Source organism: Nycticebus coucang, chromosome 4 (assembly GCF_027406575.1).
Source record: "Nycticebus coucang isolate mNycCou1 chromosome 4, mNycCou1.pri, whole genome shotgun sequence".
Taxonomy (NCBI): domain Eukaryota; kingdom Metazoa; phylum Chordata; class Mammalia; order Primates; family Lorisidae; genus Nycticebus; species Nycticebus coucang.
In genome coordinates, this window is record NC_069783.1 from 70,123,776 (window position 1) to 70,149,354 (window position 25,579).

The window sequence follows — 25,579 nt, forward strand, 5'->3', positions numbered from 1 at the left end:
TTTATAGTAGAATGTTTGGAGAATATAGCAAAATGAAGAGAATAAAAATCACTCATCCACCATCCCACTGTTACTAATAATATATGTTTCCATAGTACCTTATTTTTTAAAAAAATAATTGGTCAATAAATAATAGTTGTTTCTCAAGTGGAACCAGTAAACATTTTATTTTTAAAAAATTTTGTTTTAATATTTTAAAGTATTTTGTCTAATATTTGGATGCATAGATTTTTGAAATCTTCATTTAGTTAAAGGTCAGTGGCAAAAAAATATCATTATGTGAGAAAGTATTACATCTTATAATGTAAAGAATAGGCTGGACGAAGTGTTCCTTCACCTGTAATCCCTGCACTTTGAGAGGCTGGGGTAGGGGGATCCCTTGAGCCCAGGAGTTGTAGACGGCAGGGGGCTATGATTGAGCCACTGCACTCCAGCCTTGGTGACAGAGTGAGACCTATTTTCTAAACAGTACAAAACAAAACAAATAAATAAAAAAGAGCAAAGACTATTTATGGGGTCATTTCACTTTGGAAGTCCAATCTCTGAGAGAATTGTCTGTGAAGAATATTCAAGCCACTTAAAAATGTCAGTATCAGTGGGATCTCTGTGGGGCTTGTGCCAATGTCTGCATGAAAGGAACCAAGGGCCGTATCTGCCCACTCCTGGGGCTTAATGCTGGTAGCTTACTGGGGAAGCCTGGCAACTCTTCTGTGGAACTATGGAATTTTATAGATGCAAAGGACCTTGGTGGGAAAATAAGATTGTTCATATGATGCTCTTCCTAATTCCTTTTTAATACTCTTCCCAAGAGGCCAGCAGTGAGATAGTCCCTGAGATTTCTGACCCTTGGGGAGAATGGTGGGTGGTCCCTTCCTTCCTGCCTGCCTAAGCTTTCTCCCTTCCTCCCGTCTTTCAGATCAGGGTCCAGGTGATCGAGGGGCGCCAGCTACCAGGGGCGAACATCAAGCCTGTGGTCAAGGTTACTGCTGCTGGGCACACCAAGAGGACGCGGATTCACAAGGGGAACAGCCCACTCTTCAATGAGGTGGGAGATACTGGGCATCAGGGCCAGAACCTTGGTGGGCCTCCCACCTGGAGCTCAAAGCCAAGCACTTGGTGATTCATTCAAGAGTTTTTACCCGTGGCGCTAATATGGGGAAGCACATTGGGTGCTGAGGAGGAATTGGGGAAAGGGCTCTAGCTCTTGTTCCCACCTTGGGCTCCTGCTGCTCCACATCCCAGTCATCCTAAAGGGCTGGCCATCCACCCATCCCTGAGATGACCATCTCTGGTGAGGTCAGGGGTGGAACACCCTAGATTTGGTCGAATCCTGAGAGCTGAGCTCAAGCGACATTTTCTGTGGGGATTAAACTATCAGGCCTGAAGCCTTGTGGGTAGTAGTCCACCCTCCTCCTGGCCTGAGGGGTCAGCAGGCACTGATGAGTCTCTCTTGTGCTCTGGACCAACAGACGCTTTTCTTCAATTTGGTTGAGTCTCCCGCAGAGCTGTTTGATGAGCCCGTCTTTATCACGGTAAGTCTCCGCACTGTGTTCTCCCTGGGCTGTGTGTTCACACTGCATGTCAGTGCGTACCTGTGTGTGTGCAGGGTACAGATGTGTACATGCGTGTGTCAGTGTGCATGTGCACATGTGACTTGGTGCATGTTGTGTCTCAGTGTGCGTGTGTGTGTGTGTGTGTGTGTGTGTGTGAGAGAGAAGGGGGATGCGGAGCCACCCATGCTCAGGCTCTGCAGGTCACACGATGCCAACAGCAGCTCAGCCCTGAGGCCATAGCCGGGGGAGACCCCAGAGCTCAGCATGCCCCAGGGGCCTCAGATCTGGGTCCTTGAACCATTTGTTGTCCTGCGCATTTTAGTTTTCATCTTAATTTGTTTGTCCGTGTACCTGCTTCTGGCCAGGATTTTCTTTTTCTCTGGGCCTCAGCTCTCCACCTGCTCCAAGAGGCCGTATAGTCTAGTGGCTGAAGTGTGGGCTCTGGAGCCGGACCGTCTTCATTCTAGTACTGCCAGTGCTGTTTCGGGGTTGTGTGGCTTTGTGCAAGTCCTGCCATCTATTTCTCCATCCATAAAATGGGGATGACAGTATCTGCTCCTGGGGCTCTAGTGAGGGGTAAGCACTGCTTAGAAAGATCTCTGGAATTGAGTGTTTCCTATTGGCTGAGTCTTCACTGCTCTTTCCCTCCAGGTGGTGGACTCCCGTTCCCTCAGGACAGATGCTCTCCTCGGGGAGTTCCGGGTAATTGTTTATCTGTTTGAAGGCAGACTTCTCACTCCTCCCTGCTAGTGGAGGCTCCCTGGGTACTGGGAAGGGGCTGGCACTCCGGAGACCCTGTACATCTCGGTTTGTGTTGGGAAAATGTAATTAAAATGACCCCAGATCTTCTCCACAAAAGAGAAGGAAAGCACCTTCATCACTGAAGAAATGTTAAAGCAGAGTGTGACGCACATCACAGGCAATCCGCTAAGAGACTGCAGACAGAAAGCAACCTCATTGCCAGCACAGCCAGAAAGCAACCTCATTGCCAGCCGGGGTGCCCATTCCACCCCGCCATGTTCTCCAGATGAGCAGTAACTGGTCCTTGAGTAAAGGGGCTCCACAGCACCACTGGTCACACACTGTTCATCCTAGATTTATCTTAGATCCACTTGGCCATTTGTGTTTGCAAATTTACTTTATCCAAAAGAGAAAACAAAAATCAAGCTATCTTTATTACAGGAAGTAGTGTTACGACTGAAGTTAAGCTCCTACCTTCCCAGTGAAACTGGGGGATAGGGGTGGCCATCTCCCTTGGCATTTACTTTTCAAAGAGAGGGCTCAGGGGTCCCTGAGAAAGACATGCTATGTCAAAAAGCTGACAAAAAGCTTATTTAATTTCTAAAAAGGTACATTTCAAAGAGACAGAGAAATTACTTACATTAACAAGTTTTATAAGATAAATGTTCCCACCAAAAGAGAGGGGAGGGAAATCTCTTCCTTTATTTCCAATAAGTAGATTAAGTCTTTTCTTTTTAATTCATATTTGTCCCTACACTTGGGAAGGCAGTGTGGAATTTGAGTTTAGGTAGCCCTCCTAATCTTGGCTGAGGACATGGTCTGTATGTCCTGACCTCACTTACACTCTGGGCTGGGAGCAGGGTTCAGGTGTAGAGCCCCGGGGGGCGGGGGGGCAGTGGAGAGGGGCTGCTCCACCCTGCTCATTTGCCCAGAAGTGGCCTGACTGTACAATCCCCCTCAGAGGATGGATTTAACAGATTACATAAAGTAAAGGCAACTGGTAGTTACACAGAGTAAAGGAGACTTGAATAGTGTCTTAATATAATTCTTATTGATTTTCTAATTTTAGAATCTTCAAGGATTTATCAAAGGAAAGAAAGAGCACGGGCTTATTTTAACCCTGCTATCTATATAAATAATGTCTCCTTTCTCTGGGACGTGGTCACAAGATGAAAAATTAAGTATTTTTCTGGAGAAGTATTTTTTTTTAAAGGAATGGCTTGAGCTTGAGTCATTGTGTAACACTTAGGTTTTGAATTTCTAATCTTTACGTTTTTTTTCTGAGAATAAATTAAAAAATAGTTGGATTTTTTTCTAATTATAGAAGTAATCTGTGATTTAAAAGAAGACTACTTTTTAGGGTAGTTTTAGGTTTACGCAAAAATTGAGTGGAATGTACAAAGATTTCCCAGATAGTTCCTGCCCACCCTGCCCTCTGCAGCCTTCCCCACTATCACCATCCTGAGGATCTATGATTTTTTAATAGAAAATGATAAAAGACAGGAAAGAATAAACAATAAAATAAAAATCACCTAAATATTACCACCCAAAGATAGCAGAATTACCATTTTGTTGTATTCCCTTTTCTCTATCTTTTTTGTGAATAAGTATACTTTCCCAAACTGGGATCAAAATGTATTCCCATGTAGTGTCAAATAACGAATGCTTCCCTATGTTCCTCAGGTTTTTAATGGAATTGTATAGTGTACCATGTTCTGTTGAATTCTGCAATGGCAAGAGTATGATTTGTGTTTCCTCTCTCTGATTTCAGATGGACGTGGGCACCATCTACAGAGAGCCCCGTGAGTGCTCATCACTTTGGCCATATCCTCGTATTTGGGTTATGGATGCTGACTGGGGACACCTGTTTGGGAATCTCACTCTTTCTTTCTAGGGGAATTAGAGGAGGGGGTTGATATTGGAAGAGAAGGCATGTACTCATCATCCAAGAAAAATAGGCCCTCAGGAAGAGCATGACCCAACAGTGTCTCTGTTGGCCTGTTCAGGGATGGTATACCTGAAAGCCCCCAGCAGGGCTAGTTGGAGACCAGGTCACCGACAGGGATAGGTCCTTTGGATGTTGAGTTCAGGCTTTCTCACCCCAGTTTCCACTCTGGTCACTTCTTGGGGGCAGGGGCAGGGAGGAATGTAGCCTTGAGTTGGGCTTTGGCAGCCTCTCATAGGAGTTTCTCTTAGTATTTCTGACTCTAACCTACATGAACACTCATAGTACCTTTTGATTCTAGAATATGAGGCCTGCCTTCCGTCCTGGGGAGAGTCCTTTATGTTACTCTATGCAGTCCATCCTGGGCTCCTGGACATGGTCTCAGATGCAGGTGTTCCAGTTCTGGGATCACTGACACGTATTGCCTCTTTCAGGCCATGCCTATCTCAGGAAGTGGTTGCTGCTCTCAGACCCTGATGACCTCTCTGCTGGCGCCAGAGGCTACCTGAAAGCCAGCCTGTGTGTGCTGGGGCCTGGAGACGAGACTCCTGTGAGTACACTTGCCTGGGTCCTCCTCACAGTGCCTCACTTAGCACTTCATGGTGGGGACCCCCAACAAAGGGCAAAAATTTTATTTTTTTCTCATTTAAAAGAATACATGATAATTATGAGAAATTTAGAACATGTAGAAAAGTTTAAATAAAACATGAATCATTCATAATTTTACCACTCAGAGTCATTGTTAATACCTAGTGTATATCCTTCTGGAATACATACGTATATTTATATTACATATATAGTATTTTATATATTTTTATGTAATATATATATAAAACATATTATATAAAAATACATGTATATTTTTCTTTTAGCAAAAGTGAGCCTTGGCGCCCGTAGCACAGTGGTTATGGTGCCAGCCACATAAACTGAGGCTGATGGGTTCGAGCCTGGCCCAGGCCAGCTAAACAACAAATGATAACTGGAAAAATAGCCGGTTGTTGTGGTGGGTGCCTGTAGCCTCAGTTACTTGGGAGGCTGAGACAAGAGAATCCCTTAAGCCCAAGAGTTTAAGGTTGCTGTGAGCACTGATGCCACGGCACTCTACCGAGGGCGATATAGTAACACTATCTCAAAAACAAAACAAAACAAAACAAACAAAACAAAAAAAAGGTAAGATTATCTCTCTCTATATATTACATTGCAACCTGAATTTTATTGCCTGAGGATATACCGTTATCCTCTTTACAGGTGTTAAGAACAAGAAAAGTGTTCAGGTTTGGGGAGGTATCAGCATCTTTATATACTTGAAAGAGGAGAAAAGGCTCGGAATTACTATTGTGAGAGAGAAATGAAGGGCTAGATTTAAATAAAAGCGTTTCTGGCAGACCCAGGAGCACCCACTTTGGATCAGAGACTGCTGTGGGGCAGGCACTCGTGATACTCTGTAGCTGAGAAGCAGAGAGAGGCAGGTGGCTGGAAGGTGTTGTTGTGGGTGGGTCCGGTGAAGGCAGGGGATGAGGCAGCAGGGTGCCCTGATCATGGCTGATGGTCCTGTGAAGGGAGTGGAGAGGACCAGGAGGGTTGCCAAGGAGCAGGAAACATAAGGAAGGGTGAGGGAACACTATTGAGTGCCTACTGTGTGTTGGCTCTGTATGCCTGGGAGTTTGGAGAAGGTGGGTGGTTTGGAAGATCTCTTTAGAGAAGGGGTTTCATAATCAAGGTTTTGTTGAGTATTGCTTCCGAGAGGCTGAAGGATTGAGAAGGCAGCTAAAGGGTTGAGAGAGCCCAGCTGCTGCTGGAGGACAAAGAGCTGTGTTGGTGAATGGGTTGTTGGCATGGCCACCGACATGGTGTTGATATTTTATGTAGGAATTGGGAGTCAAACAGGCAGATTGTGGAGTAAAGGCTGGGATCATCCAGGAAAGGAGGACAGGTATTCTAGGCTTGGTGGGACACTGGGGATGGTGGTACGTGCGCAGAGTGTGGCTTCAGAGAGCAAAGACGTTGGAGTGATGGTGGGAGGGAGTCAGGTGTGGCCCTCCTCCTAGCTAGGGTGGTCAGGATTGGGAGAAGTGGGCGCGGAAGTGCACTTCTGGGGATGGGGGACAGTTTCCATGAGGGGGTGAAGGGTGGGGATGTTGACTGAAGAGTAGAGTTCAGGAAGCTGCTGTGGAAAGGGTTGGGGAGGGAGAACTCAGCTGTGCAGGGGCGAAAGCGCGCGGAAGGCCATCCCATTCCCAGGTTCTGTCCTCGCTGTCTCGTCCCATAAGGTCCAGCCCTGTCCCTCCACAGCCCACCTTTCCAGACGTTTTGCCTTCTTCCTTCTATATGGCATCACTGAATCTTGATTTTTTTCTAGGACACATCTTCTTCTTCTTACTATTAACGCAACCTTGCTTTTCCCTGATGAAGCCACTTCTCTTGAAACAAAGCATGGGGGAAGCCACTATTTTCCACTCCCCTATCCCTTCTCTTGGGGTCTCCGGTTGGGGGAGCAGTAGCCATCGTTTGGTTTCTCACTGAGGCCCTTCTCCACTTCTGCAGGCCTCCTTCTTTGGAAGCTGCTGCACTCTCTGGCCCCCTGGTGGGCAGAGCCAGGCCAGGAGGCTCTTTGCTCAAAGGTTTCCAGTTTTCCTCTCTCCTTTGACATTGCTCTGGGTTGTTTCCTTCCCTCACCAATGAACCGTCAACATCTGACCTTATTTCTTCCTGAGCTTGGAAAATAGTCCTCACTTACCCAGGTCTGAGGCCTTCCCCTCTCCCCCTTGCTGAATGACGGTCCTTCCCACTATGGTGTAGCCCCTGCCCCCTCTCAGTTTCCCCCTGCTCGTTAATTCCTTCCTGCTCCCGGGTAATTCTCCCTCTTTCTTCAGTAGCCTGGCAGTCTCCTGTCATACCGGGTGTTCCCCACTCTCCTATTCTTCACACATTGGCTCCAGACACCTGAAAGTGCTGATTGGACAACAATGAGTTTCTGTTTTCCAACTCAGCTGGGTCCTGGGTGCTGTCAGCTTCTTCTTTTACTTGGGTGTGATTAGCTCAATAGCCCATTTTCCTCAGTGGCTGTTTCCAGACTTTCTTATCTTTCCTAAGCTCCAACCTTAGTTTCCCTTAGAAAGGCAGAGCTGCACGGTGCTGAGCACTGTGAGCTTCTGAAGCTCCCCGGGAAAAACCCAGTATCATTGGCTGCCCACTCCCCACACCTGTTCCCATTCCATATTCAGGGACATCTTAGAAAATGGCATTGTCATCTACTTAATCCCACAAGCCAGAGGCCAGAGTTTGATTCTTCATCCCTCAGTCCCCATGGAAGCAGTTAGCCAGTCTTGTTGGCATGAAAAGCTCAATGCATACATCTCCTCCCTCCCATCCCCAGGCGGGAGTCTAAGGTCAGGCTTCCATCATCTCTCACCTGCGTCTCTGTGTGAATTACGATACAGGGTCAGCTGGCATAACAAAGATGCCTCAAATTTAACATGAGTTAAGGAAGCCATTTATTTCTATCTGTCATAAGTGCCTGGGCAGGCAGTCCAGAGCTGGCATGCTGTTCTGCAGTGACCAGAGGCCTTGGCTCCTGATCCACTGCCTTTATCCTGCATCTCATGACCCAATATGGTTGCTCCAGTTCCCATCATCATGTCTGTATTCCAGCCAGTGGAAAAAGGGCAATGGAGGCCACATCTCTTCTTTTAAAGGCATGCCTCTGAAATTGTGCACATTTATGCTTGAGTCTTGTTGACCAGGACTTAGTCAAATGGCCAGGAGCCTTGAAAATAAAGTCCATCCTAATGCTTCCCAGCTAAAAATGAGAGGTTTTATAACTGAAGGAAACAAGAGAATGGATTTGGGGGGACAGCTAGCAGGTTCTGCCACTTCCTCTTAAGTGTCCTCTGAGTTCTCTCTTATCTCCTGCTTCTCCAGTTATCCCCATCTTATTAAAGTCATCTTTAAATCCAAGTAGACTCATGTGTCTTCTGTTCAAAAACATCCAGTGACTTTCCATTGCTTTTAGGATAAAGTCCTAAATCCTTATCATGATTTTCAAGGCCCTTGACGATTTGGCCTCAGTCTAACTTCCCATTCTGTACCTCCACGGACGCTATTCTGTGGCCAGACCAGATGCTCTTCCATCCTTCCCTTGCCTTCCACCTGCTGGAATCCCTTTCTATCTTTGCCTACCCAAAGACAATTTGTTCCTCAAGACCCAATTCAGATGCCATTTCCTCCATGAAGTCTGCCTTGTCCTCCAGGGCAATTTATTGGTCTTTCCTTTGGGCCACCACTCAGCACTTTGTTGGGCTAGTTAGTTTTATATAACTGTCTCCATCACTGAGATTCAGTTTTTTGAGGATGGAGACGCTATAGTAAATATGATCTCTTTTATCTCCCCTCTTGCCCAGTACAGGTCTCATAGACAGTAGGTGCTCAGCCAGTGCTTGTTGTCTAGGAGGATAGACTCTTTTATGATGCCTCAAAGCAGAGGATATGGTCATTTTCTTCTGGTAGGAGCTGAGGGGAATAAACAGGATGAATCTTCTTATGGGCACTTGTGAGCTATGGGGCCTTCTAGAAGGGAGGGTTTTGTTGCAGGGAAACTGAGGCAGGCTTCTGTGTGTTAAGTGTGGACTGAGCAAGGACTGGGGCAAGACTAGTCCAGGCACTTTTCCAAGAAGAAGGCTCTTAGGAAAGGCCTGACTCTTGTGTCCCTTCACTGCCACTTGTCCAAGTGCAGCCACTGGATCTTCAGTCTGTTCCTGCAAGCGCCAAGTTCCCCTCATGCAAGGGCCTCTGCACAAGTTGCCTCCTATGTCTGCTGTCCATCATCCAGGTCTCCGGCTGGGAGGCCTTTCTGATCACCCCTCAGTACAGTTATAAACCCCTTTACTCTGTGCTCTTTAAGCACATGGCTTCTGCTTGAGCCTGTGTTAAGCCTCCTTTTTCTTATCTGTGAAGTGGGGACATTCTAGGCCTTGCACCCAGAGCACTATCAATGGACCAGGAGCATAGGCATCACTTGTTGAAATGCAGTCTTGGGCCCCACCCAATCCCAGATGAACTAGAACCTGCATTTTATTATTTACATTATTATTTTTTTGAGACAGAGTCTCCCTTTGTCTCCCTCTGTGTCATAGCTCACAGCAACCTCAAACTCTTAGACTCAAGCAATTCTCTTGTCTCAGCCTCCCACATAGCTGGGACTACAGATGCCTGCTGCAACACCTGGCTGTTTTTAGAGATGGGATCTTGATCTTGCTCAGGTTGGTCTCCAACTCCTGAGCTCAAGCAATCCACCCACCTTGGCCTCCTAGAGTACTAAGATTACAGGTGTGAGCCACCGCACCTGGCTAGAATCTGCATTTTAATTGGGATGTGCAACAGTTGTCCAGAAGCCACAGATTCTCAACTTCTGTTGCCAATTGGAATCATCAGGGAACCTTTAAAAATGATGGCCACATGGGTCCTTGTGGGGGTGGGGAAGCTGCAGCCTTCTGATTTCAAGACTGTTATTTTTTAAGCACCAAAAGAAGCAAGAAAGACTTCATCTTTCTCTGCTGCACTCCTTTTAATAAAAGAATTTGTTCTGTAAAATTTGGATTTAGCCAAAAGGCCATACTTAAGGACCTAGATGGCCACATGTGGCCTTAAGGCTGCTAGATCTCCACACTTAGTAGGGTGTGACCTGGGGACCCTACGTGTTGCTCTTGTGCATCTGAGTTTGAGACCTGCTGCCCAGGGAGTGTGCTGTAAGGATTAGGTGAGAGAATGTGTAAAAATCAGTGAGTGCTGGCTGCTGTTTAGTTATTACTGTCCAGGCATAATATGCAGCACACTCTGTTGCCTTCATTTGCTTAAAGGTATGTTTTCCCTGCGAGAAGGTGAGCTCCATGGGGCAGGGCCTCTGTGGTCACCTTATTCATTGCTTTATCCCTCGCTCTTAACACAATGGGGACACTTGGTCACTCAGTAAAAGCGTGCTGAGTGAATGAGCAGACATTGAAGCTAGAATGGCTCGTTTAGACCTCAGTCCCTCCTGTATGATTTTTTAACTGGGGGGAATGAGAAGGAAACCAGGGTTGGCTGAGAACCTGCTGAATGTGTTTATGCGGTTAGTGAAGACGATGCTGCCACAGTGCTGGGAGGACAGCGTCACTGTCTGCACTGTGCTGCCCAGGAAGCTGAGCCTCAGGTTAAGGAACTTGTCTGTGATGGCACAGTTGTAAGCTCTGCCCTCCTTTAGAATGCAGCATTTGAGCTCTTAAAGAAGAAAGGCAAGACCCTGTGCGAGAGTGCAGAAAGGAATCAGATTTGGCTTGCTTTGCAGCTGGAGAGAAAAGACCCCTCTGAAGACAAGGAGGACATTGAAGGCAACCTGCTTAGGCCCACAGGCGTGGCGCTGCGAGGAGCTCACTTCTGCCTGAAGGTCTTCAGGGCTGAGGACTTGCCGCAGAGTGAGTCTGCCCCTCACCCCAACTCCCACCCCTTGCTTGTAGGAGCCTAGGGAGAGCTGTGAGGGGGGGCCCCTGGCCGGGCCGGGGTCAGCTTTCTGGGGAAAGAGAGGCCTCGCAGCCCCAGCCCGAGCCTCCCTCTCCCCAGAGGCTGCCTCCTGCCCTCTCGCTGCCCACTGCCCACCTTTGTCTGGCTTCCTGCCCTTCCCCTCTCTCTGTGGGGATGCTTCAAACCCTCTCTAGGTTTCCAAAGAATTTTTTTCTATACTTAACAAAAGCAATTGAATATAATGAAAAGTAATAGGTACTGGTGAAGTTACAGAGATGCAAGAAATCCTGAGAGTAAGAACTGCCCCTGGGCTCCACCCCAGTGTCCCCTGTGCCTGGTCTGCTGTTCACCCATCTGTAGACCCACTTTCTTTGTTTTAGTGGGGAGTCGGCACCATCTGGACTCTGTTCTGTTCTCAGGGCTGGTTCTCACTGATTTTCTTTCCCTGTCCCACAAGTCAGCACACTGGGCTGGGAGCTGTTGCTTTAAGGTTGGAAGGGTTTACAGGAAGGATGCCTGGGGCCATTGTCTCCCAGATGAAGAATGCTGGTCTACTGGTGACCAGCCATCCTTGTTTTCCTGGGACTGTCTCTGTTTTACAGTGAAAATCTCATGTTCTAGGAAGCCCCTCAGCCCCTGGCAACTGGGACAGTGGGTCACCCTACTTGTGGCCATCTCCACTTCCCCCCAGAAAGGCCAGTGTGGTCACTGCCTGGTTTTTCACAGTGGCTGGCTGTGTACTGGACCCATCCTGAGGGTGGGCAGTAAGTGCTGAGGGAATTATACTGAATATTCTAGAGCCGTGGGTATCAGCCTGGTCTGATATTAAAATCATCTGAGGAACTTTAAAATAGTCCAGACCCCTTTGCCCCCTTCCAGCATTTCAGATGGACTCAGGTCAGGGTGGGACTCATGAATGGGGATGGTTCCAAGGCTCCAGGTGGTCTCATGCAGCCCAGGTGTGAGCCACTATTTTAAAGCGTAGATTAGTGTGAGCACGCCAATCACTGTCTACAGCAGAGTCAGCAGAGTGTTTGCAACTTGGGTTCCTGGTTACAAGTTTTCTGTAAAGCTAATTGTTTGAGGGTTTTTGCTTTGACTACTGACTTCAACAAATAAAGTGAGTTTCTTCTGTGTAAGTTTATTTGGACCAAAATCATGGGGAAAGCCTTTAAATGAATAATGGGCATTAGAATGCATGCTTAAAAACATTTATTTGTTGTAATTATGTAGAAAGTGAGGCTGCTGAGCTTGCAAATGGGAATGGGGAAATATAAATGTTTGCTTTTCTTAAGATGAAAGAGCTTTGTGTTGAACTCTCTGCAATGTTGTTTAAATATGAGTAGGCAAAATAGATGGGTAAATAGAATAAAAATGTCTGTTAATTGTTGCTGCTTCTCGTATTCATGTAGACATTAGCATATCATCCCCTAGGCTCATTTATATACATATAATCACCATGTGCTGTATGTACATATATGTACATATACATGCGACGCACATACACAGATCTAGCTACCTTTCTATCTATCATCTGTGTATAAATGCATGTAATCTGGCTAATTCAGTAAAGTAATGGTTTGGGGCAGCAACGATTAAAAACTCTTTTTTGTTTTATTTTGTTTTTAAGCCAGAATTGCCTTATTGGTTAACTTTAGTAAATCACTGTGCTAAGGGATATAAAGGAAAATGTCAACCAGGGTCCATAATGGGACCTTATTATAACATTTTCTAGTCCTTTTCTGGATTATTTTCTGTCCTTTGAGTACAGATTTCTAATCATTCAAGCAGTTAATCAGTTGGTAGACTGGTTTGAAAGCTTCCAGTGCTGAGGGGACAGAAAACGAGCCATCTGGGGGTGGGGACAAAGTGACCCAGTGCCCTCAGGGGCTGCTACTCTGAGACAGTCCTCCCTCTTGGGAGTCTCTGGGCTGAGTCCCTATATGAGGACTGCCTGGAGACAGAGTGGGGGGAAGTTGGGGTCTTGGGGTGGAACAGCAGGTGGGCAGTGACTGGGCATGCCCTTCTCTGCAGTGGACGATGCTGTGATGGACAACGTGAAGCAGATCTTCGGCTTTGACAGTAACAAGAAGAACTTGGTGGACCCCTTTGTGGAGGTCAGCTTTGCAGGGAAAATGGTAAGGAGCAAGGGAGTGGGAGGATTCTCATGGGAGGGGGACTTCTGGGCACCTCTGTGGATGGTGCTGGGCAGGAGCAGGACCAAGGTGCCCCCATTAGAGGTGTGTGCACACAGAGGGGCTTAGCTGGGATGTGTGGCAAGACACCCGCACAGGCTCAGCTCTTAGGGGCTGCCCTGCACGAGTGTGGAAATGGACAGACAGACGCATAGGTATGGATGGACCCCGAGAGGATATAGGACAGTGTATAGCGAGAGGAATATTTTGGAAGAAATGAAACAGTAGTGTGGAAACCTGATATGAACGCATATAATAGAGAAGCTTTTTAAATATGTGACACAAATGTGATTGTTTCTAAGACAGGAGTCTGGTAGAGAAAGACCACTCTGCTGGGTGACCTTGGGATCACTCCTACATTTCCTTCTTCCTTGCACCCTAACTTTCTGCCCAGAGGCTGGACTGTCACTACAGTCCCTGTTAATTTCTGTCCCACGTCTCCATACAGGCTGGTGCCCCCCAGTATTTGTCTGCCCCCACCAGGCTGTCCCCAGGTGGTGCCATCCCTCTCTGCAGAGGACTCCCAGCTTTCTTTCTCTGACCACCCCCTCCAACCCAGAGCTCTCCATGTCTCTAAACAGCTCCACCTGCCACCCCTCGGAGTATTTAGAAGAGTCATTTTCTCTGCCCCAACCTGCCTTGTGTCCAGGAGTCTCTGTCTTAACCAGGGACCCCCATCAAAGGCAGAAATGTGGGGCTGCCTTGACTCTTCCCTTTCTTCTCTCTCCATCTGAAATACACGTTTAGCTCTTGACTAATTCAAACATGTCCCCAAGGCCCATCTCTTCCCTCTGCACCCATAGCCACTGATGATCTCCTCCCAGGACTACCCAGTGGTCTCCCCCACTCCCATTTCTCTCACCTCGTGGCATTGAATTTTTGAAGAGTATAGGCCATTTGTCCAGGTTCCAGATTTGCTCCATCGTTTCTGATGTTGTTTAAGCTGTTTTTCTGGCCCCTATATTTCTTGTAAATTGGAAGTTACAGTCTAGAGACATGATTAGATTCAGAGTAAGTATTTTGGCAAGAGCTCATCATAGGCCATGCTCTATATGTCATATTACGTCACAACAGGAAGAAATGTTGCTAGGTTGTCTTGTGACGTGTAGTCTGATCACTTGGTTAAAGTGGTGTCTCCAGGCCTCTCCCTTGTAAATGTTCCCACTTCATAATTAGCAAGTAATCTGTGGGTGATATCTTGTCATTGAGTGGATAGTCTATTTCTCAGCAACCTCTTACCTAATGCCAACCATACCCTTACTTTCTTGATAAGTCACTTACTTGGGGTTGCAAAGTGGTGATTTTTATCATCCCTTCTCTCTTTATTAGCTGGCATTTTTCTGTAAAGAAGAACCTTGTTTTTCCTTTTCCTTTGTGGTTGCTATAAACCTCAATGATATATTTATTTTATTTTTTTTTTTTTTGTAGAGACAGAGTCTCACTATACTGCCCTCGGGTAGAGTGCCGTGGCGTCACACGGCTCACAGCAACCTCTAACTCCTGGGCTTAAGCGATTCTCTTGCCTCAGCCTCCCAAGCAGCTGGGACTACAGGCACCCGCCACAACGCCCGGCTATTTTTTTGTTGCAGTTTGGCCGGGGCTGGGTTTGAACCCGCCACCCTCAGCATATGGGGCCGGCGCCCTACTCACTGAGCCACAGGCACCGCCCAATGATATATTTATTAATTCAGTGTGTTAATATTGGTCATTATTGGTCAAATTCATGATTGCATGAATTTTCCTGAAGCTGGCCATTGGAAGCCCCTGAGAGATGACTCCTTCCTCCCTGAGTCACACAGGTTCTCAATTAAAATAGTCCAGACACATCAATTAAAATGTGTATGGAGAGGCGGTGCTGATTTTAAACTCTATCACGCTGAAGTGTGAATGCTCCTTGCAGATCTTTATCCCGTAGAGGTTTTGGTTTGGGTTTGGGGTCCGGGTCTGATGCCTGGCATCAGGAGGGGCAGGCCTGGGGTCCTTAGAGGTAGAAAGAAAACAGGAAGGTGTGGCTGGACAGTTTTGTGGGACCCTTGCTCCAAGGACTCGGATCAGTTTTCCCAGTTGTCAGATGGGAAAAATCATGAAGTCCTGTCCTGAGATTTTTATTCCTTCTTCCCAACATGGAATGGTGGGTACTTGGATGGTGGCTAGAACCAAGACAAATTTGCCTTCAAATTTATTGCTTTCCTTGGAGCTAAGTTTCAGAGCTCTGGAGTTCCTGGCTGCTTCTGGGTCCTTGCCAGCACCTTTGCTTTCCTAGGTCTTCCGTTCTGAGATGCCCTTGGGTGGCTCTGGCGATAGCTATGAAAGGCGCAAATACCTAAGGGCAATAAGGGATGTGGCCAAGGCAAGGGACTTTGTAGAGGTTTGGCAGCTAGGCTCAACAAAACACTGCACCTCGTATTGCTCTCTAGAAGGAGGGGAGAGTTGACAATGAGCTCATAGAAAAGGGGAGACCTGAAACCTTTGTATGGTTGGCCTCCTCTGGTTCCCAGCCCTCTGCATCCTCTTCTCTCTGCCCGGAGCCACCTCCTCGTAGCCTCCCTGCACTTGACACTGCCCTTACTGCATAGCTCATCCTGTCTGCCCTTCTTTCTTAGCCTGCAGGTGTGTCACTTTTTCTCATTACGGCCTAATCTGAAGAGCAGTGTGGTTTGTCCTCTTGTGTGGCCACGTACCCAGCCTGGCCTTCCTTCCAGTTCCTCTTATGGACACTTGGTGGCACTATTAGCTCAGATGTGAGCCAGGCCTCTTTTGCCAGCGTTACTAAGGGGATAAGAGGAGAGAAAGATCATGGGGCACCATACACTGGTTTTATAAACAGTTTGACACATTAGAACCAAGACAAATTTGCCTTCAAATCTATTGCTTTCCTTGGAGCTAAGTTTCAGAGCTCTGGAGTTCCTGGCTGCTTCTGGGTCATCACACTGGTTAACATAGCCTTCCTGGCATTTTCTTAGTTATTGTGTTAAGACAATTATATTCTATTTGTATTTTTTTATTAATATTAAATCATAGCTGTGTACATTAATGCGATCATGGGGCACCATACACTGGTTTTATAAACAGTTTGACACATTTTCATCACACTGGTTAACATAGCCTTCCTGGCATTTTCTTAGTTATTAAGACTATTATATTCTACATTTACTAAGTTTCACATGTACCCTTGTAAGATGCAGCACAGGTGTAATCCCCCCAATCACCCTCCCTCTGCCCATCCTCCCCCCTCCCTTCCCTCCCTCTCCCCCTTCCCCATATTCTTAGGTTATAACTGGGTTATAGCTTTCATATGAAAGCCATGAATTAGTTTCATAGTAGGGCTGAGTACATTGGATACTTTTTCTTCCATGATCACATTAATGTACACAGCTATGATTTAATATTAATAAAAAAGCAAAACTTAGAGATGAAAGGAAGGCAAACAACTAGTATGACTGTAAACTAACAAATACTTTCTGTGTGTAAAGCAAATGGACAGTATGTATCAGAAGACTTTAAAACTAATGCCCATTGGCCAAGCAAGTCAGGTTTTTAGAGTAAGACTGAAGTTGTTCTGAAGCAAAGAAATAAAGGCTTATGTATGATGAAAAAAAGAAGAGAGAAAGAGTGTGTGCATGGACAGACTTCACAGTATTGGTTTAAAAGGAAAGAGATAGTACTTGTAGGGCAGGGCAGGGGATTTTAAAACAACTTTTATTTTCTGAGTTCATAAATCAAACCCATTGATTGTAAAAAAAAAAAAAAAAAAAAAATTGAAAAAACTCAGAGAAAAGGAAAACAAAACCCCAGACCATATTCTGTACCCCAGACATAGTTGCCTTCTAGTATGTTTTCTCTTTGGCTCTCATTACTCCTCTCTGCCCCTCTCCTGCCTCCCACTGTAAAAAAATCAGATTCAGATAACAGTTGATTTTTGTTATTCATGGATTCTGTATTTGCTGTTTTGCCTACTCACTAAGACTTATTTGTAATCGACACTTGGGGCATTTTTGTGTTCATTCGTGGGCACGTGCAGAGCTGTGAAAATTTTGTGTGGTTCAGTGTGCATGCTGGCTGCTGCTGAGGTCCAAGGAGGGGACGCTTTGCCTCTTTGTTTTAGCTCTCACGTTGTAAGTGTCCTTGTGTTGGTTGATGTAGTGCCATGTTCTTCGCATCTTTATGTCTTGTGTTGGTGATTTTGCTCTTTATAGCAGCCCGGGAGCAAGGTGCTGAAGTGCTGTCTGGTGTTCCTAGGCTCAGGAAGTCTGTGAGGCCTTGGGGAGCCTTGTGGAGGGAGGACGTGTGTTAGGTGAGCATCACACAGCATGAGTCATAGTGCTGTTGGCCATGAGTTCAGTGTTCATGAGTCAACAATATATATTAAATAAGGTGTCCTTCAACAGAAACACATGTACAGCAAGGTTATGTATTGATAAGTTGACAAAAATGTTGTGGCAGAGGGTGGCAGGAACCTCACCCTGCATTTCCTCTAGGGGTGATGACTCAGGATCCACTAATTCACTGTTGATGGCGACTTTATAGATCATAACTGCCATGATTAATGAGAATCAAGTGTATGGATGCAGTCTGGGAATTAAACTTTTATTATCTAATATTTTCTCAGGTTATTAAATAGCCTTTGAAATGAATTTTTTGATGGCTGTGTAATATTCTTTAGATGAATAATATAACATTTAAGCTATTTTTGGATATATTTACTATGTAAAGTCTAATTTTCCTCTTTTACAAATGACCTTGTGACAGACATCAGCATACAGGAGTCTTTGTTGATGCTCTGATTGCTAGAATGGGGGTTGCTAGGTCAGAGAGCCTATTTTTAAGTATTTGATACAGTTGTTAAATTAGTCCTTCAGAAATGTTGTACAAAAATAATCTATCAAGAAGCGAAGGTGGGGCCAGGTGCAGTGGCTCAGATCTATAATCCCAGCACTCTGGGAGGCTGAGGCGGGTGGATTGTTTGAGCTCACGAGTTCAAGACCAGCCTGAGCAAAAGCAAGACCATTTATCTGCCTCAGCCTCCCAAGTAACTAGGAGTACAGGTGCACGACTAAGTTTTCTAGTTTTTGTAGAGACAGTGTTTCTTGGGCTGGTCTCAAACTCCTAGGCTCAAGTGATCCTCCTGCTTCAACCTCCCAAAGTGCTGGGATTATATGTGTGAGTCTCTGCACCTGGCCTCTGCGACCATTTTAACACACATTGTTGTCCATTATACTCATTGCTTTGTACTTTGCTTTTTCCACTTAATAATAAAACTTGGAGATGTTTTCATAATAGCCCATGAGGTGAATCTCATTTTTTAGAGCTGCATAGTACTCCATGTGGATGGACCATAATTTACTTAACCTGTCTTCTGTTGGTAGACAAGTGGGCTGTCCCAAATTCTTAGTTGTTTGAGCCATGCAGCAGTGAGCAACCTCACGCATTGTCATTCCACACAGTGTCCAGGGGTAGACTCGATAGGTCAATGGGAATATGCATCTGAAATTCTAATAGATAGTGGCCAGTTATTCTCTGGAGTGGTCAAGCTACTTTGTTTTCTCACCAGCATAATATGAGTATGCAGTTTTTCCATAGCCTTGTGGATAGTGGTCTGTCAGGCTTGAGAGATTTTTATGAATCTGATGGAAAAGAAATGTTTTCTCGTTAGTTTTATGTTTCTTTTATTAGAAGAATAATGAAATTAAGCATCTTTTCATATGCTTCACAATCCTTTGTGTCTCTGATCTTGTGAGCTGTCTCTTCCACTCTTTGCCCACTGTCCCATTGGACTGTTGGTCTTAACTTTCCTTAGTCCCCTCTCTGTTAATACAAGGCCAAATCTTGCCTCCCAGCCCTGTGCGCCTTTGCCTGGGCTCTTTTCATAGGCAAGAGAGGGAAGATGGGGGTGGAGGCTGGTGCAGGGTGGATAAGGAATTGAAACAAAATCCTTGCCATGGGCACCTAATGTCTCTGATAATGCACATAAAATGTTCAGCAACATGCAGGGCTCATAGTAAATGTTCTGAAGAAGGTGCTAATTATTTTTATGTATAGAACATGCAGAAGGGGCTCAGCACCTGTAGCTTAGCAGCTAGGGCACCAGCCACATACACCAGAGCTGGAGAGTTCGAACCTGGCCCTGGCCTGCTAAGGGACCTGGTGTACCCCATGGTCTCTGAGAGCAGAGTTGGCCCATGAGCTGCTGGCTTGAATCTACTTTTAAGAGATTTCTTGTTTGTGAAAAGCCCAGTCCTTAGGGCAGGTACACTGTGGCTTGTAGGGTTTGCATCATCACTGAAGTTTCTGTCACTCTCAGATGCCCCTGCCACACACCCCTCTGACCTTCTAGGACTCATTTCGAAGAGGCATGAGGTCTGGGTTGATGGACAAAGAGGAGAACCTCTGGGAAAGCCAGTCTGGACTGGATTCAGGGCCCCTACATTTAGGGTCATGTCTTTAGTGGAGGTGAGAGGGCATTTTCAGCCAGAGGTCTGAGTTAAGGGTAGGAGAGCTGTGGCATTCAGACATCCCACCTCCCCTATCCACTCCCTAGCTCTGAGTATGACCTTCCATTGAGCTTTGTCTCTGCAAAGATTGCCTGTATCTGAGCCCACTACACCAGGCCTCCAGAGCCTAGGGTCCATGCTCAGCCCCAAGGGCAGCCCAAGGGTGGCCATTGGGTGGTGTGATGGTCTCTCAGGGAGCCCTGAGTCCCTAGAGAGCTCCAGCCACCTGTCCTCTGTGTCTTCTAGCTCTGCAGCAAGATCTTGGAGAAGACAGCCAATCCTCAATGGAACCAGAATGTCACGCTGCCTGCCATGGTGAGCCCTACCTACGAATCTCCCCAGGGAGGCATCCTGCCAGCATCCTGGCTTTCTGCTTGGAGGAGGGGTGTTGCTTTCTTCAAAAGGACTCTGTTCCCAACACACCTCTCTTCCCTTCTCAGTTTCCCTCTATGTGTGAAAAAATGAGGATTCGAGTCATAGACTGGTGAGTTCTGAGTCTGGGTGTCTATAGAGAGGGCTATCCTGAAGGGTCACTAGGAAGCCAGAGCAGGAAAGGGCGTGGGCCTTCTTGGGAAGTTTACTCACAGCACCTACTGGCTGGGAGGTAGGATGTTAGCCCTGGAGGCAGATGAGGAGGGCACAGCTAGGTGGGGCTGTGGGGGAGGAGGGAAGGCTTCCTGGAGGAGGTGGGGCAGGCGATGGCCTGGCAGGAGGGGTGGGGTCTCCAGCAGTCCCTGGTGAGGGCATCCCAGTGAGGAAGGATCACAAGCCCAGGCAAGCGGGTGGGAAAGAACCGAGCTTCTGGGAAGATGGGCCACCGTGGCTCTCTGAATGAGGAGGATAAAAAGGAAGGATGCCCAGGCTGGGGAGGTGGGCCAGGTTGCCTGAGCAGGGGACACCACTGCAGGTATGCAACAGGTGAGAACAATAGCCCATGGGCATCTTAGAAAAATAATAGTGTCTAACATTTGTATGCAAAATCCTGTGGCCAGCAACCTCTTTATGTGCCTCATGCCATCAGACACTCAACTCCATTCTGTGGCCCAGTTCCCAGTTCACAGACGAGGAGGCAGATGGGGGAAGGTTGAGTGACCTGCCAAAGTGACAGCCAGAAAGTAGCTGAGGCTAAACTTAAATTCGAGACTGCCTCTTCCAAAGCCTGTGCTCTTAACCACTAGGCCATGATGCCTTCTGCTATGTTGAGGGGATCGTTCTCACGATTGAGGGGAGTCCACATGTGTGATCTCAGGGCAGCAGGCTTTCCAAAAGGAGAATTGTCCTTTCTTTGCCCCCAAAGGTCTTGGCCGTGTGGTTCCCCAGAGTGTTCTCCTTTGGTCTTATGCCCATGGCACCCCCAACCAGGAGGATAATGAGAGACCAGGGAAAAACCCCTGGGCCGCAGAGCCATTAAGCTGTGTGCCAGTTCCCCAGGCCGAAAGAAAACAGCTTGTGAGAATTAGAGGAGAGGAAAGGGAGCAGCCAGGAGGGCCGCGACCACGGGTATGTGCCGTAGGGAAGCGGTTTGGAGGAGAGATGGGCTTTACATCCCAGGTTCGGCTCGCAGAGCGTATGTGCTGACTGTGGGCAGCTGGCTGTGCGTGTTTGTGCATGTGGACGCATGTGGGTGTGGGTCTCCTGTGTTGTGGATGTACCTGGCCCAAGTCCAGGTGAGCTATGTCAAAGGCATCAGCATACTGTACAATCCAAACACATTACAGAATCTCGTGGTTGCATCTCTGGTTTGGGTTGAAGTGGCATTTTTATTGTGAGTCTATTTTCAGACTTGCTGTGTTTTCCAAAAGCAACCCCAAGCCCCAAAACCCAACTTTTGGCCAGAAAGCATTCTGCTGTTGCAAGTTTCTATCAAGAAGAGTGCTTTCTTCCCAGAAAATGCAGATCTACTTTTGTTATTACCTGATTCCTGGAAATATGATATAGTCCACATGGCATTTTCTCTGTAACTTAATCTTCCATTCAACTATTTAAAAATTCCTTTTTAACCCCCCCGCCACCCCACCAGCCACACCCCACCTCTGTTAAAAACAAAGCCTTTCTCTTCCCATTCTTCCTTCCTCTTCTGGATTCAGTTAAGGCCAGAGGTCAGAAATCCAAATCCTCTTCAGTGCTGATCTTTTTCTGGGGACATTGGTCATGCCATCAGCTGTTGCTTATCTGGTGTTGATGATCACATTGTCAATATTCAAGGAAATTTGTACTTTCCAGTTCTTACTAACACCATTCACCAGGAAAAAGGATAACAATCTATGCTGACAATTCACTCTTCTTAATGCAGCCTCAGTCCCGATGGAAAACTTCAAAAATCAAAGCTTAGTCACCAGCCTGGGAAATACAAGGAGGAGGGAAGGGAGCATAGAGACTGGGGTATCTCGTGGAGTTAGGATTTAAAGGCAGGAGAAGATCTCCTGGTGCGCCTTTCACAGTGGGGCTGGGATGCATCATTTCTGAAGATGCCCATGACCAAGGTGCTCACAGATGTGAGAGGGGCCGTGGGGGCACAGAGAGGAAGAGAGTATGGTGCAGAAGCTTCCTGAACTCCTGGGCAGTGTTTCTCAACCTCAGCACTGTTGACATTGGGGGTCAGAATGCCTTTGCTATTGTTGGGGGAGGTGGTGGTCTGTCCTGTGCATTGTAGGATGTTTAGCAACAGTCATATCTACCAGATGCCAGTAACATCCCCTCCTGGTACTGAAACGGTTTTCAGATGTTGCCAAATGTTCCCTGGGGGTCAAAACTGCCACGCTGAAAATCTGAGGTCCAGGTTGCCAAGGAAGCAGCAGGTAGCTGCAATCAAAGCTCTGGTTTCCACTTCAGCACACCTGACCCCAAGTCCCAGCTTTGCCATCTTGGAAGATCATTACCTTTTTAAGCCTTAGCTTCCTCATCTGAAATTGAGAATTATTGTGGTACCTACCTGATAGAGCTAATGTGAGGATTAAGTGAGTTAAGTCACTGAATGGTTTTAGTGCAATGCTTGGCACATAGTAGGTGCTCAATAAATTTAGGTGTCACTATTATTACTATCAGAGGGAGGCAGTTGTGGGGGTCAGGGGATGGGGGGGTCTGCACAGGATGTTGGCTAATGGTGGTCAGTCTCCTCGAGCTCCTACCCATCATCCCCTACACTGGTTGGGAAGGGGAGAGGCCTCCTCTCAGAAAGCGGGACAGGCCTCGTGTGGTGTGTGCCATGAGATGAGCACTGGGCCAGGAGCCAGCACACTGGGGCTTCCATCTGGGCTTTGCCCCTCCCTCCCATATTGACCTTGGGCAAATACCTTCATGGCTCCCAGCCTCAGTTTCCTCACTGGTGCAACAGAGACAATAATAAAAGTACTTGTTTCTTAAGGCTGTTCTGAGGCTCCTGAGAGATAAAGGTTAAAAGTGCTTTGTCACAAAGTCAAATACAAAAAGGAATTGTGCATTTGCATTAGTTATTGTGGCCATGGAGAATAGTTTCTTCTTTGTCACCGAATCTTCTTCTTGATCTGGATATTTCTTTAGCTCCCTGGAGCCTCAGCCCTCCCTGGGTCTGGGGATCTGGCTCCCTGAGGAGTCTTCTGTTCCCTGTCCCCCTTCCTCTGGCTTCCTTCCCATCCACCTGCAGGTGTTGGTTGGCTGATGGGGTGCTGGGGGGGAGGGGGGGCTCTGGAGCAAGTTCTGTGCAGTCTCTGCTTCCCTGGGATTGTCGGGCATCAGTAACATACCAAACTGAAGACTGGGAATCTTCCATGATGTGTAACCAAGGCCATTGCCTTCTCCGAAGGACTGTGGCCTGCTTCCTCCTCCATGTTCAGGCCCTCTCTGCTCCCTTGCTCTAGGGATCGCCTCACTCACAATGACATCGTGGCCACCACCTACCTGAGTATGTCGAAAATCTCTGCTCCTGGAGGAGAAATAGAAGGTATGTCCAATGTTTATTCTGCCCTCTGGCACCTGTGCTCTCCCCTGTCCCATCTCCAGCTTATACCTCTAGTTTTGAGAGTTTGCAGAAAAGAGATTAGAGGCCTTTTTGTACATTTTCCACAGAGAAGGGCTTCATCCAATGAGAGAGTTGGCTTGCAAACATTTAGGTCTCCACACATGGATGGTAGGAGGCACCACTGCCTGGTACAATGAAGGGAATTCACCCTTGCCCATAATATTAGCTAGCTGTGGCTCTGCCATCCACCAGGTTCTACATTGGCTAACTGTGCCCTAGCGGTGTCAAAAGCTATTGAAATAGCTTTCACTGGTCTATTAAAAAGTAATCCATTATTATTGAAAATAAATTGTAAATAAAGAAGTAAAATATAAAATTTGCTCATGCGCCCTCCCTATTCAGACAAGAAATATTAACATCCTGGGAGCTTTTCTGTCTGTGTATGTCTATATGCACATATACAGGTGTCTGTATGCATATGTGTATATACCCCTCCATGGATAGACATAAGCAAATTGTTTTGCAATTTTTTTTGTCACTTAATAATACAACATAGATGTCTTTTCATGTTATTAAATGTTCTTCTACAACACAAATTTTATTTTCTTTTATTTAATTGGATTAATTTTTTTTTTTTGAGACAGAGTCTTATTTAGTTGCCCTCGGTAGACTGCTGTGGTGTCATAACTCTCAAACTCTTGGGTTCAAAGCAGTTCTCTTGTCTCAGCCTTCCTAGTGCTGGGACTATAAGCATTTACCACAATGCCTGACTTTTTTCTTTTTTTTTTTTAGAGATGAGGTCTCACTCTTGCTCAGGCTGGTCTCAAACTCCTTAATTAGGCAATCCACCTGCCTTGGCCTCCTAGAGTGCTAAGATTACAGGTGTGAGCCACTACACACAATTTTAAAATGAATACAAATATTCTGTTGTGTGACTGTACTATAATCCACATTAACTAGTTAACAGTGAATATTTAGGTATTTTTGAATTTTTATACATTATAAACAACTACCTTTCCAGTAAATATTTTTGTAGTTGAATCTTTATACAATTCATGAGTTTCCTTTTGGAAACATACCTGAAAGTTCAATTGCTGTGTTAAAGAATTTCAACATTTTTAGGATTTTTAGTATATTATCAAAATTGCCCTTCAAAAAGGCTAGACTTGCGTTTGGATTCTAGGACAAAAAAAAAAAATGGCTGGACTAATTTATATTCTAATCAATCCCATAAGTTTATTTTGCAGCAACCTTACTCACACAGGGTAAAAGAGTATTATTACCAAAGAACTCTGTTAATTTGATAGGTGAAAATGGTATTTCATTATTGCCTTAATTTTCATGTCATTGATAGCTGGTTAAGTTGATCAACATAAATTTTTAAAATACTTTAATAAATAAGTTATATTTATATATAATATATCTTTATAATTATATTTATTCTAATTCCCTGTTCACATTCTTGGTCCTTATTTCTGATGGTATGTTTGTCTTTTTCTCACTGTTTTATAAGAGTTCTATATATATGGATATTAACTTTTCTCTTGTTATATATGTGGCAAATAATTCTTCTTAGCTTTATTTTCCAGTTAATAGTTTTTGGCCTATAGAAGTTTAAAAAAAATTTTTGTTTTTTTGAGCCAGAGTCTCATTTTGTCACCCTGGGTAGAGTGCTATGGCATTATAGCTCACAGCAACCTCAAACTCTTTGGGCTTAAGCAATTCTCTTTCCTCAGCTTCCCAAGTAGCTGGGACTACAGGCGCCCTCCACAACACCCAGCTATTTTTTGGTTGGAGTTCTCATTGTGGTTTAGCAGGCATGGGCCGGGCTCAAACCCGTCAGCTTTGGTGTATGTGGCTGGCACCCTCCCCACGGAGCTACAGGTACTGAGCCTGAAGTTTAAAATTTTTATGTAGCCAAATCTGCTAGTCTTTTCCTTAGTGAATAAGGCAGGGATCTAGAATTTCTTTTTTCAAATTTGTTCTTTGGTGCTACCGACACTGTATTTTGAATAATCTTTCCCCTATACCTTGAGATACCATTGTTATCACCTACTAAATTCCTAAATGTGTTCCTGGGCCTGCTTTTTGACTTTCTGTTATCATCAATTGGTATGTCTGCTTATTATTTCTTTGGTTTTGGTGTATGGATTATGCTGGCTCTGTAAAATGAATTGTACATATTTAAAGTTTTCTGTAACATCTGTAACTTTTATATAACA

General features: G+C 45.8%; 1 protein-coding gene across 24 annotated transcripts in view; it reads left to right on the top strand.

Annotated features, from left to right (window-relative positions):
• The window catches only part of DYSF (dysferlin), a 232,013-nt gene that overhangs the window by 61,765 nt on the left and 144,669 nt on the right, over positions 1-25,579 (top strand). For all 24 annotated transcript variants that reach the window (XM_053587263.1, XM_053587273.1, XM_053587276.1 and 21 more), the window contains 10 exons: positions 917-1,045; positions 1,470-1,532; positions 2,205-2,255; positions 4,066-4,096; positions 4,674-4,789; positions 10,562-10,688; positions 12,769-12,872; positions 19,667-19,735; positions 19,861-19,904; positions 23,257-23,339. In XM_053587263.1, coding sequence (XP_053443238.1) covers positions 917-1,045; positions 1,470-1,532; positions 2,205-2,255; positions 4,066-4,096; positions 4,674-4,789; positions 10,562-10,688; positions 12,769-12,872; positions 19,667-19,735; positions 19,861-19,904; positions 23,257-23,339 — 817 coding nt within the window. The remainder of the gene's footprint in view (positions 1-916; positions 1,046-1,469; positions 1,533-2,204; positions 2,256-4,065; positions 4,097-4,673; positions 4,790-10,561; positions 10,689-12,768; positions 12,873-19,666; positions 19,736-19,860; positions 19,905-23,256; positions 23,340-25,579) is intronic.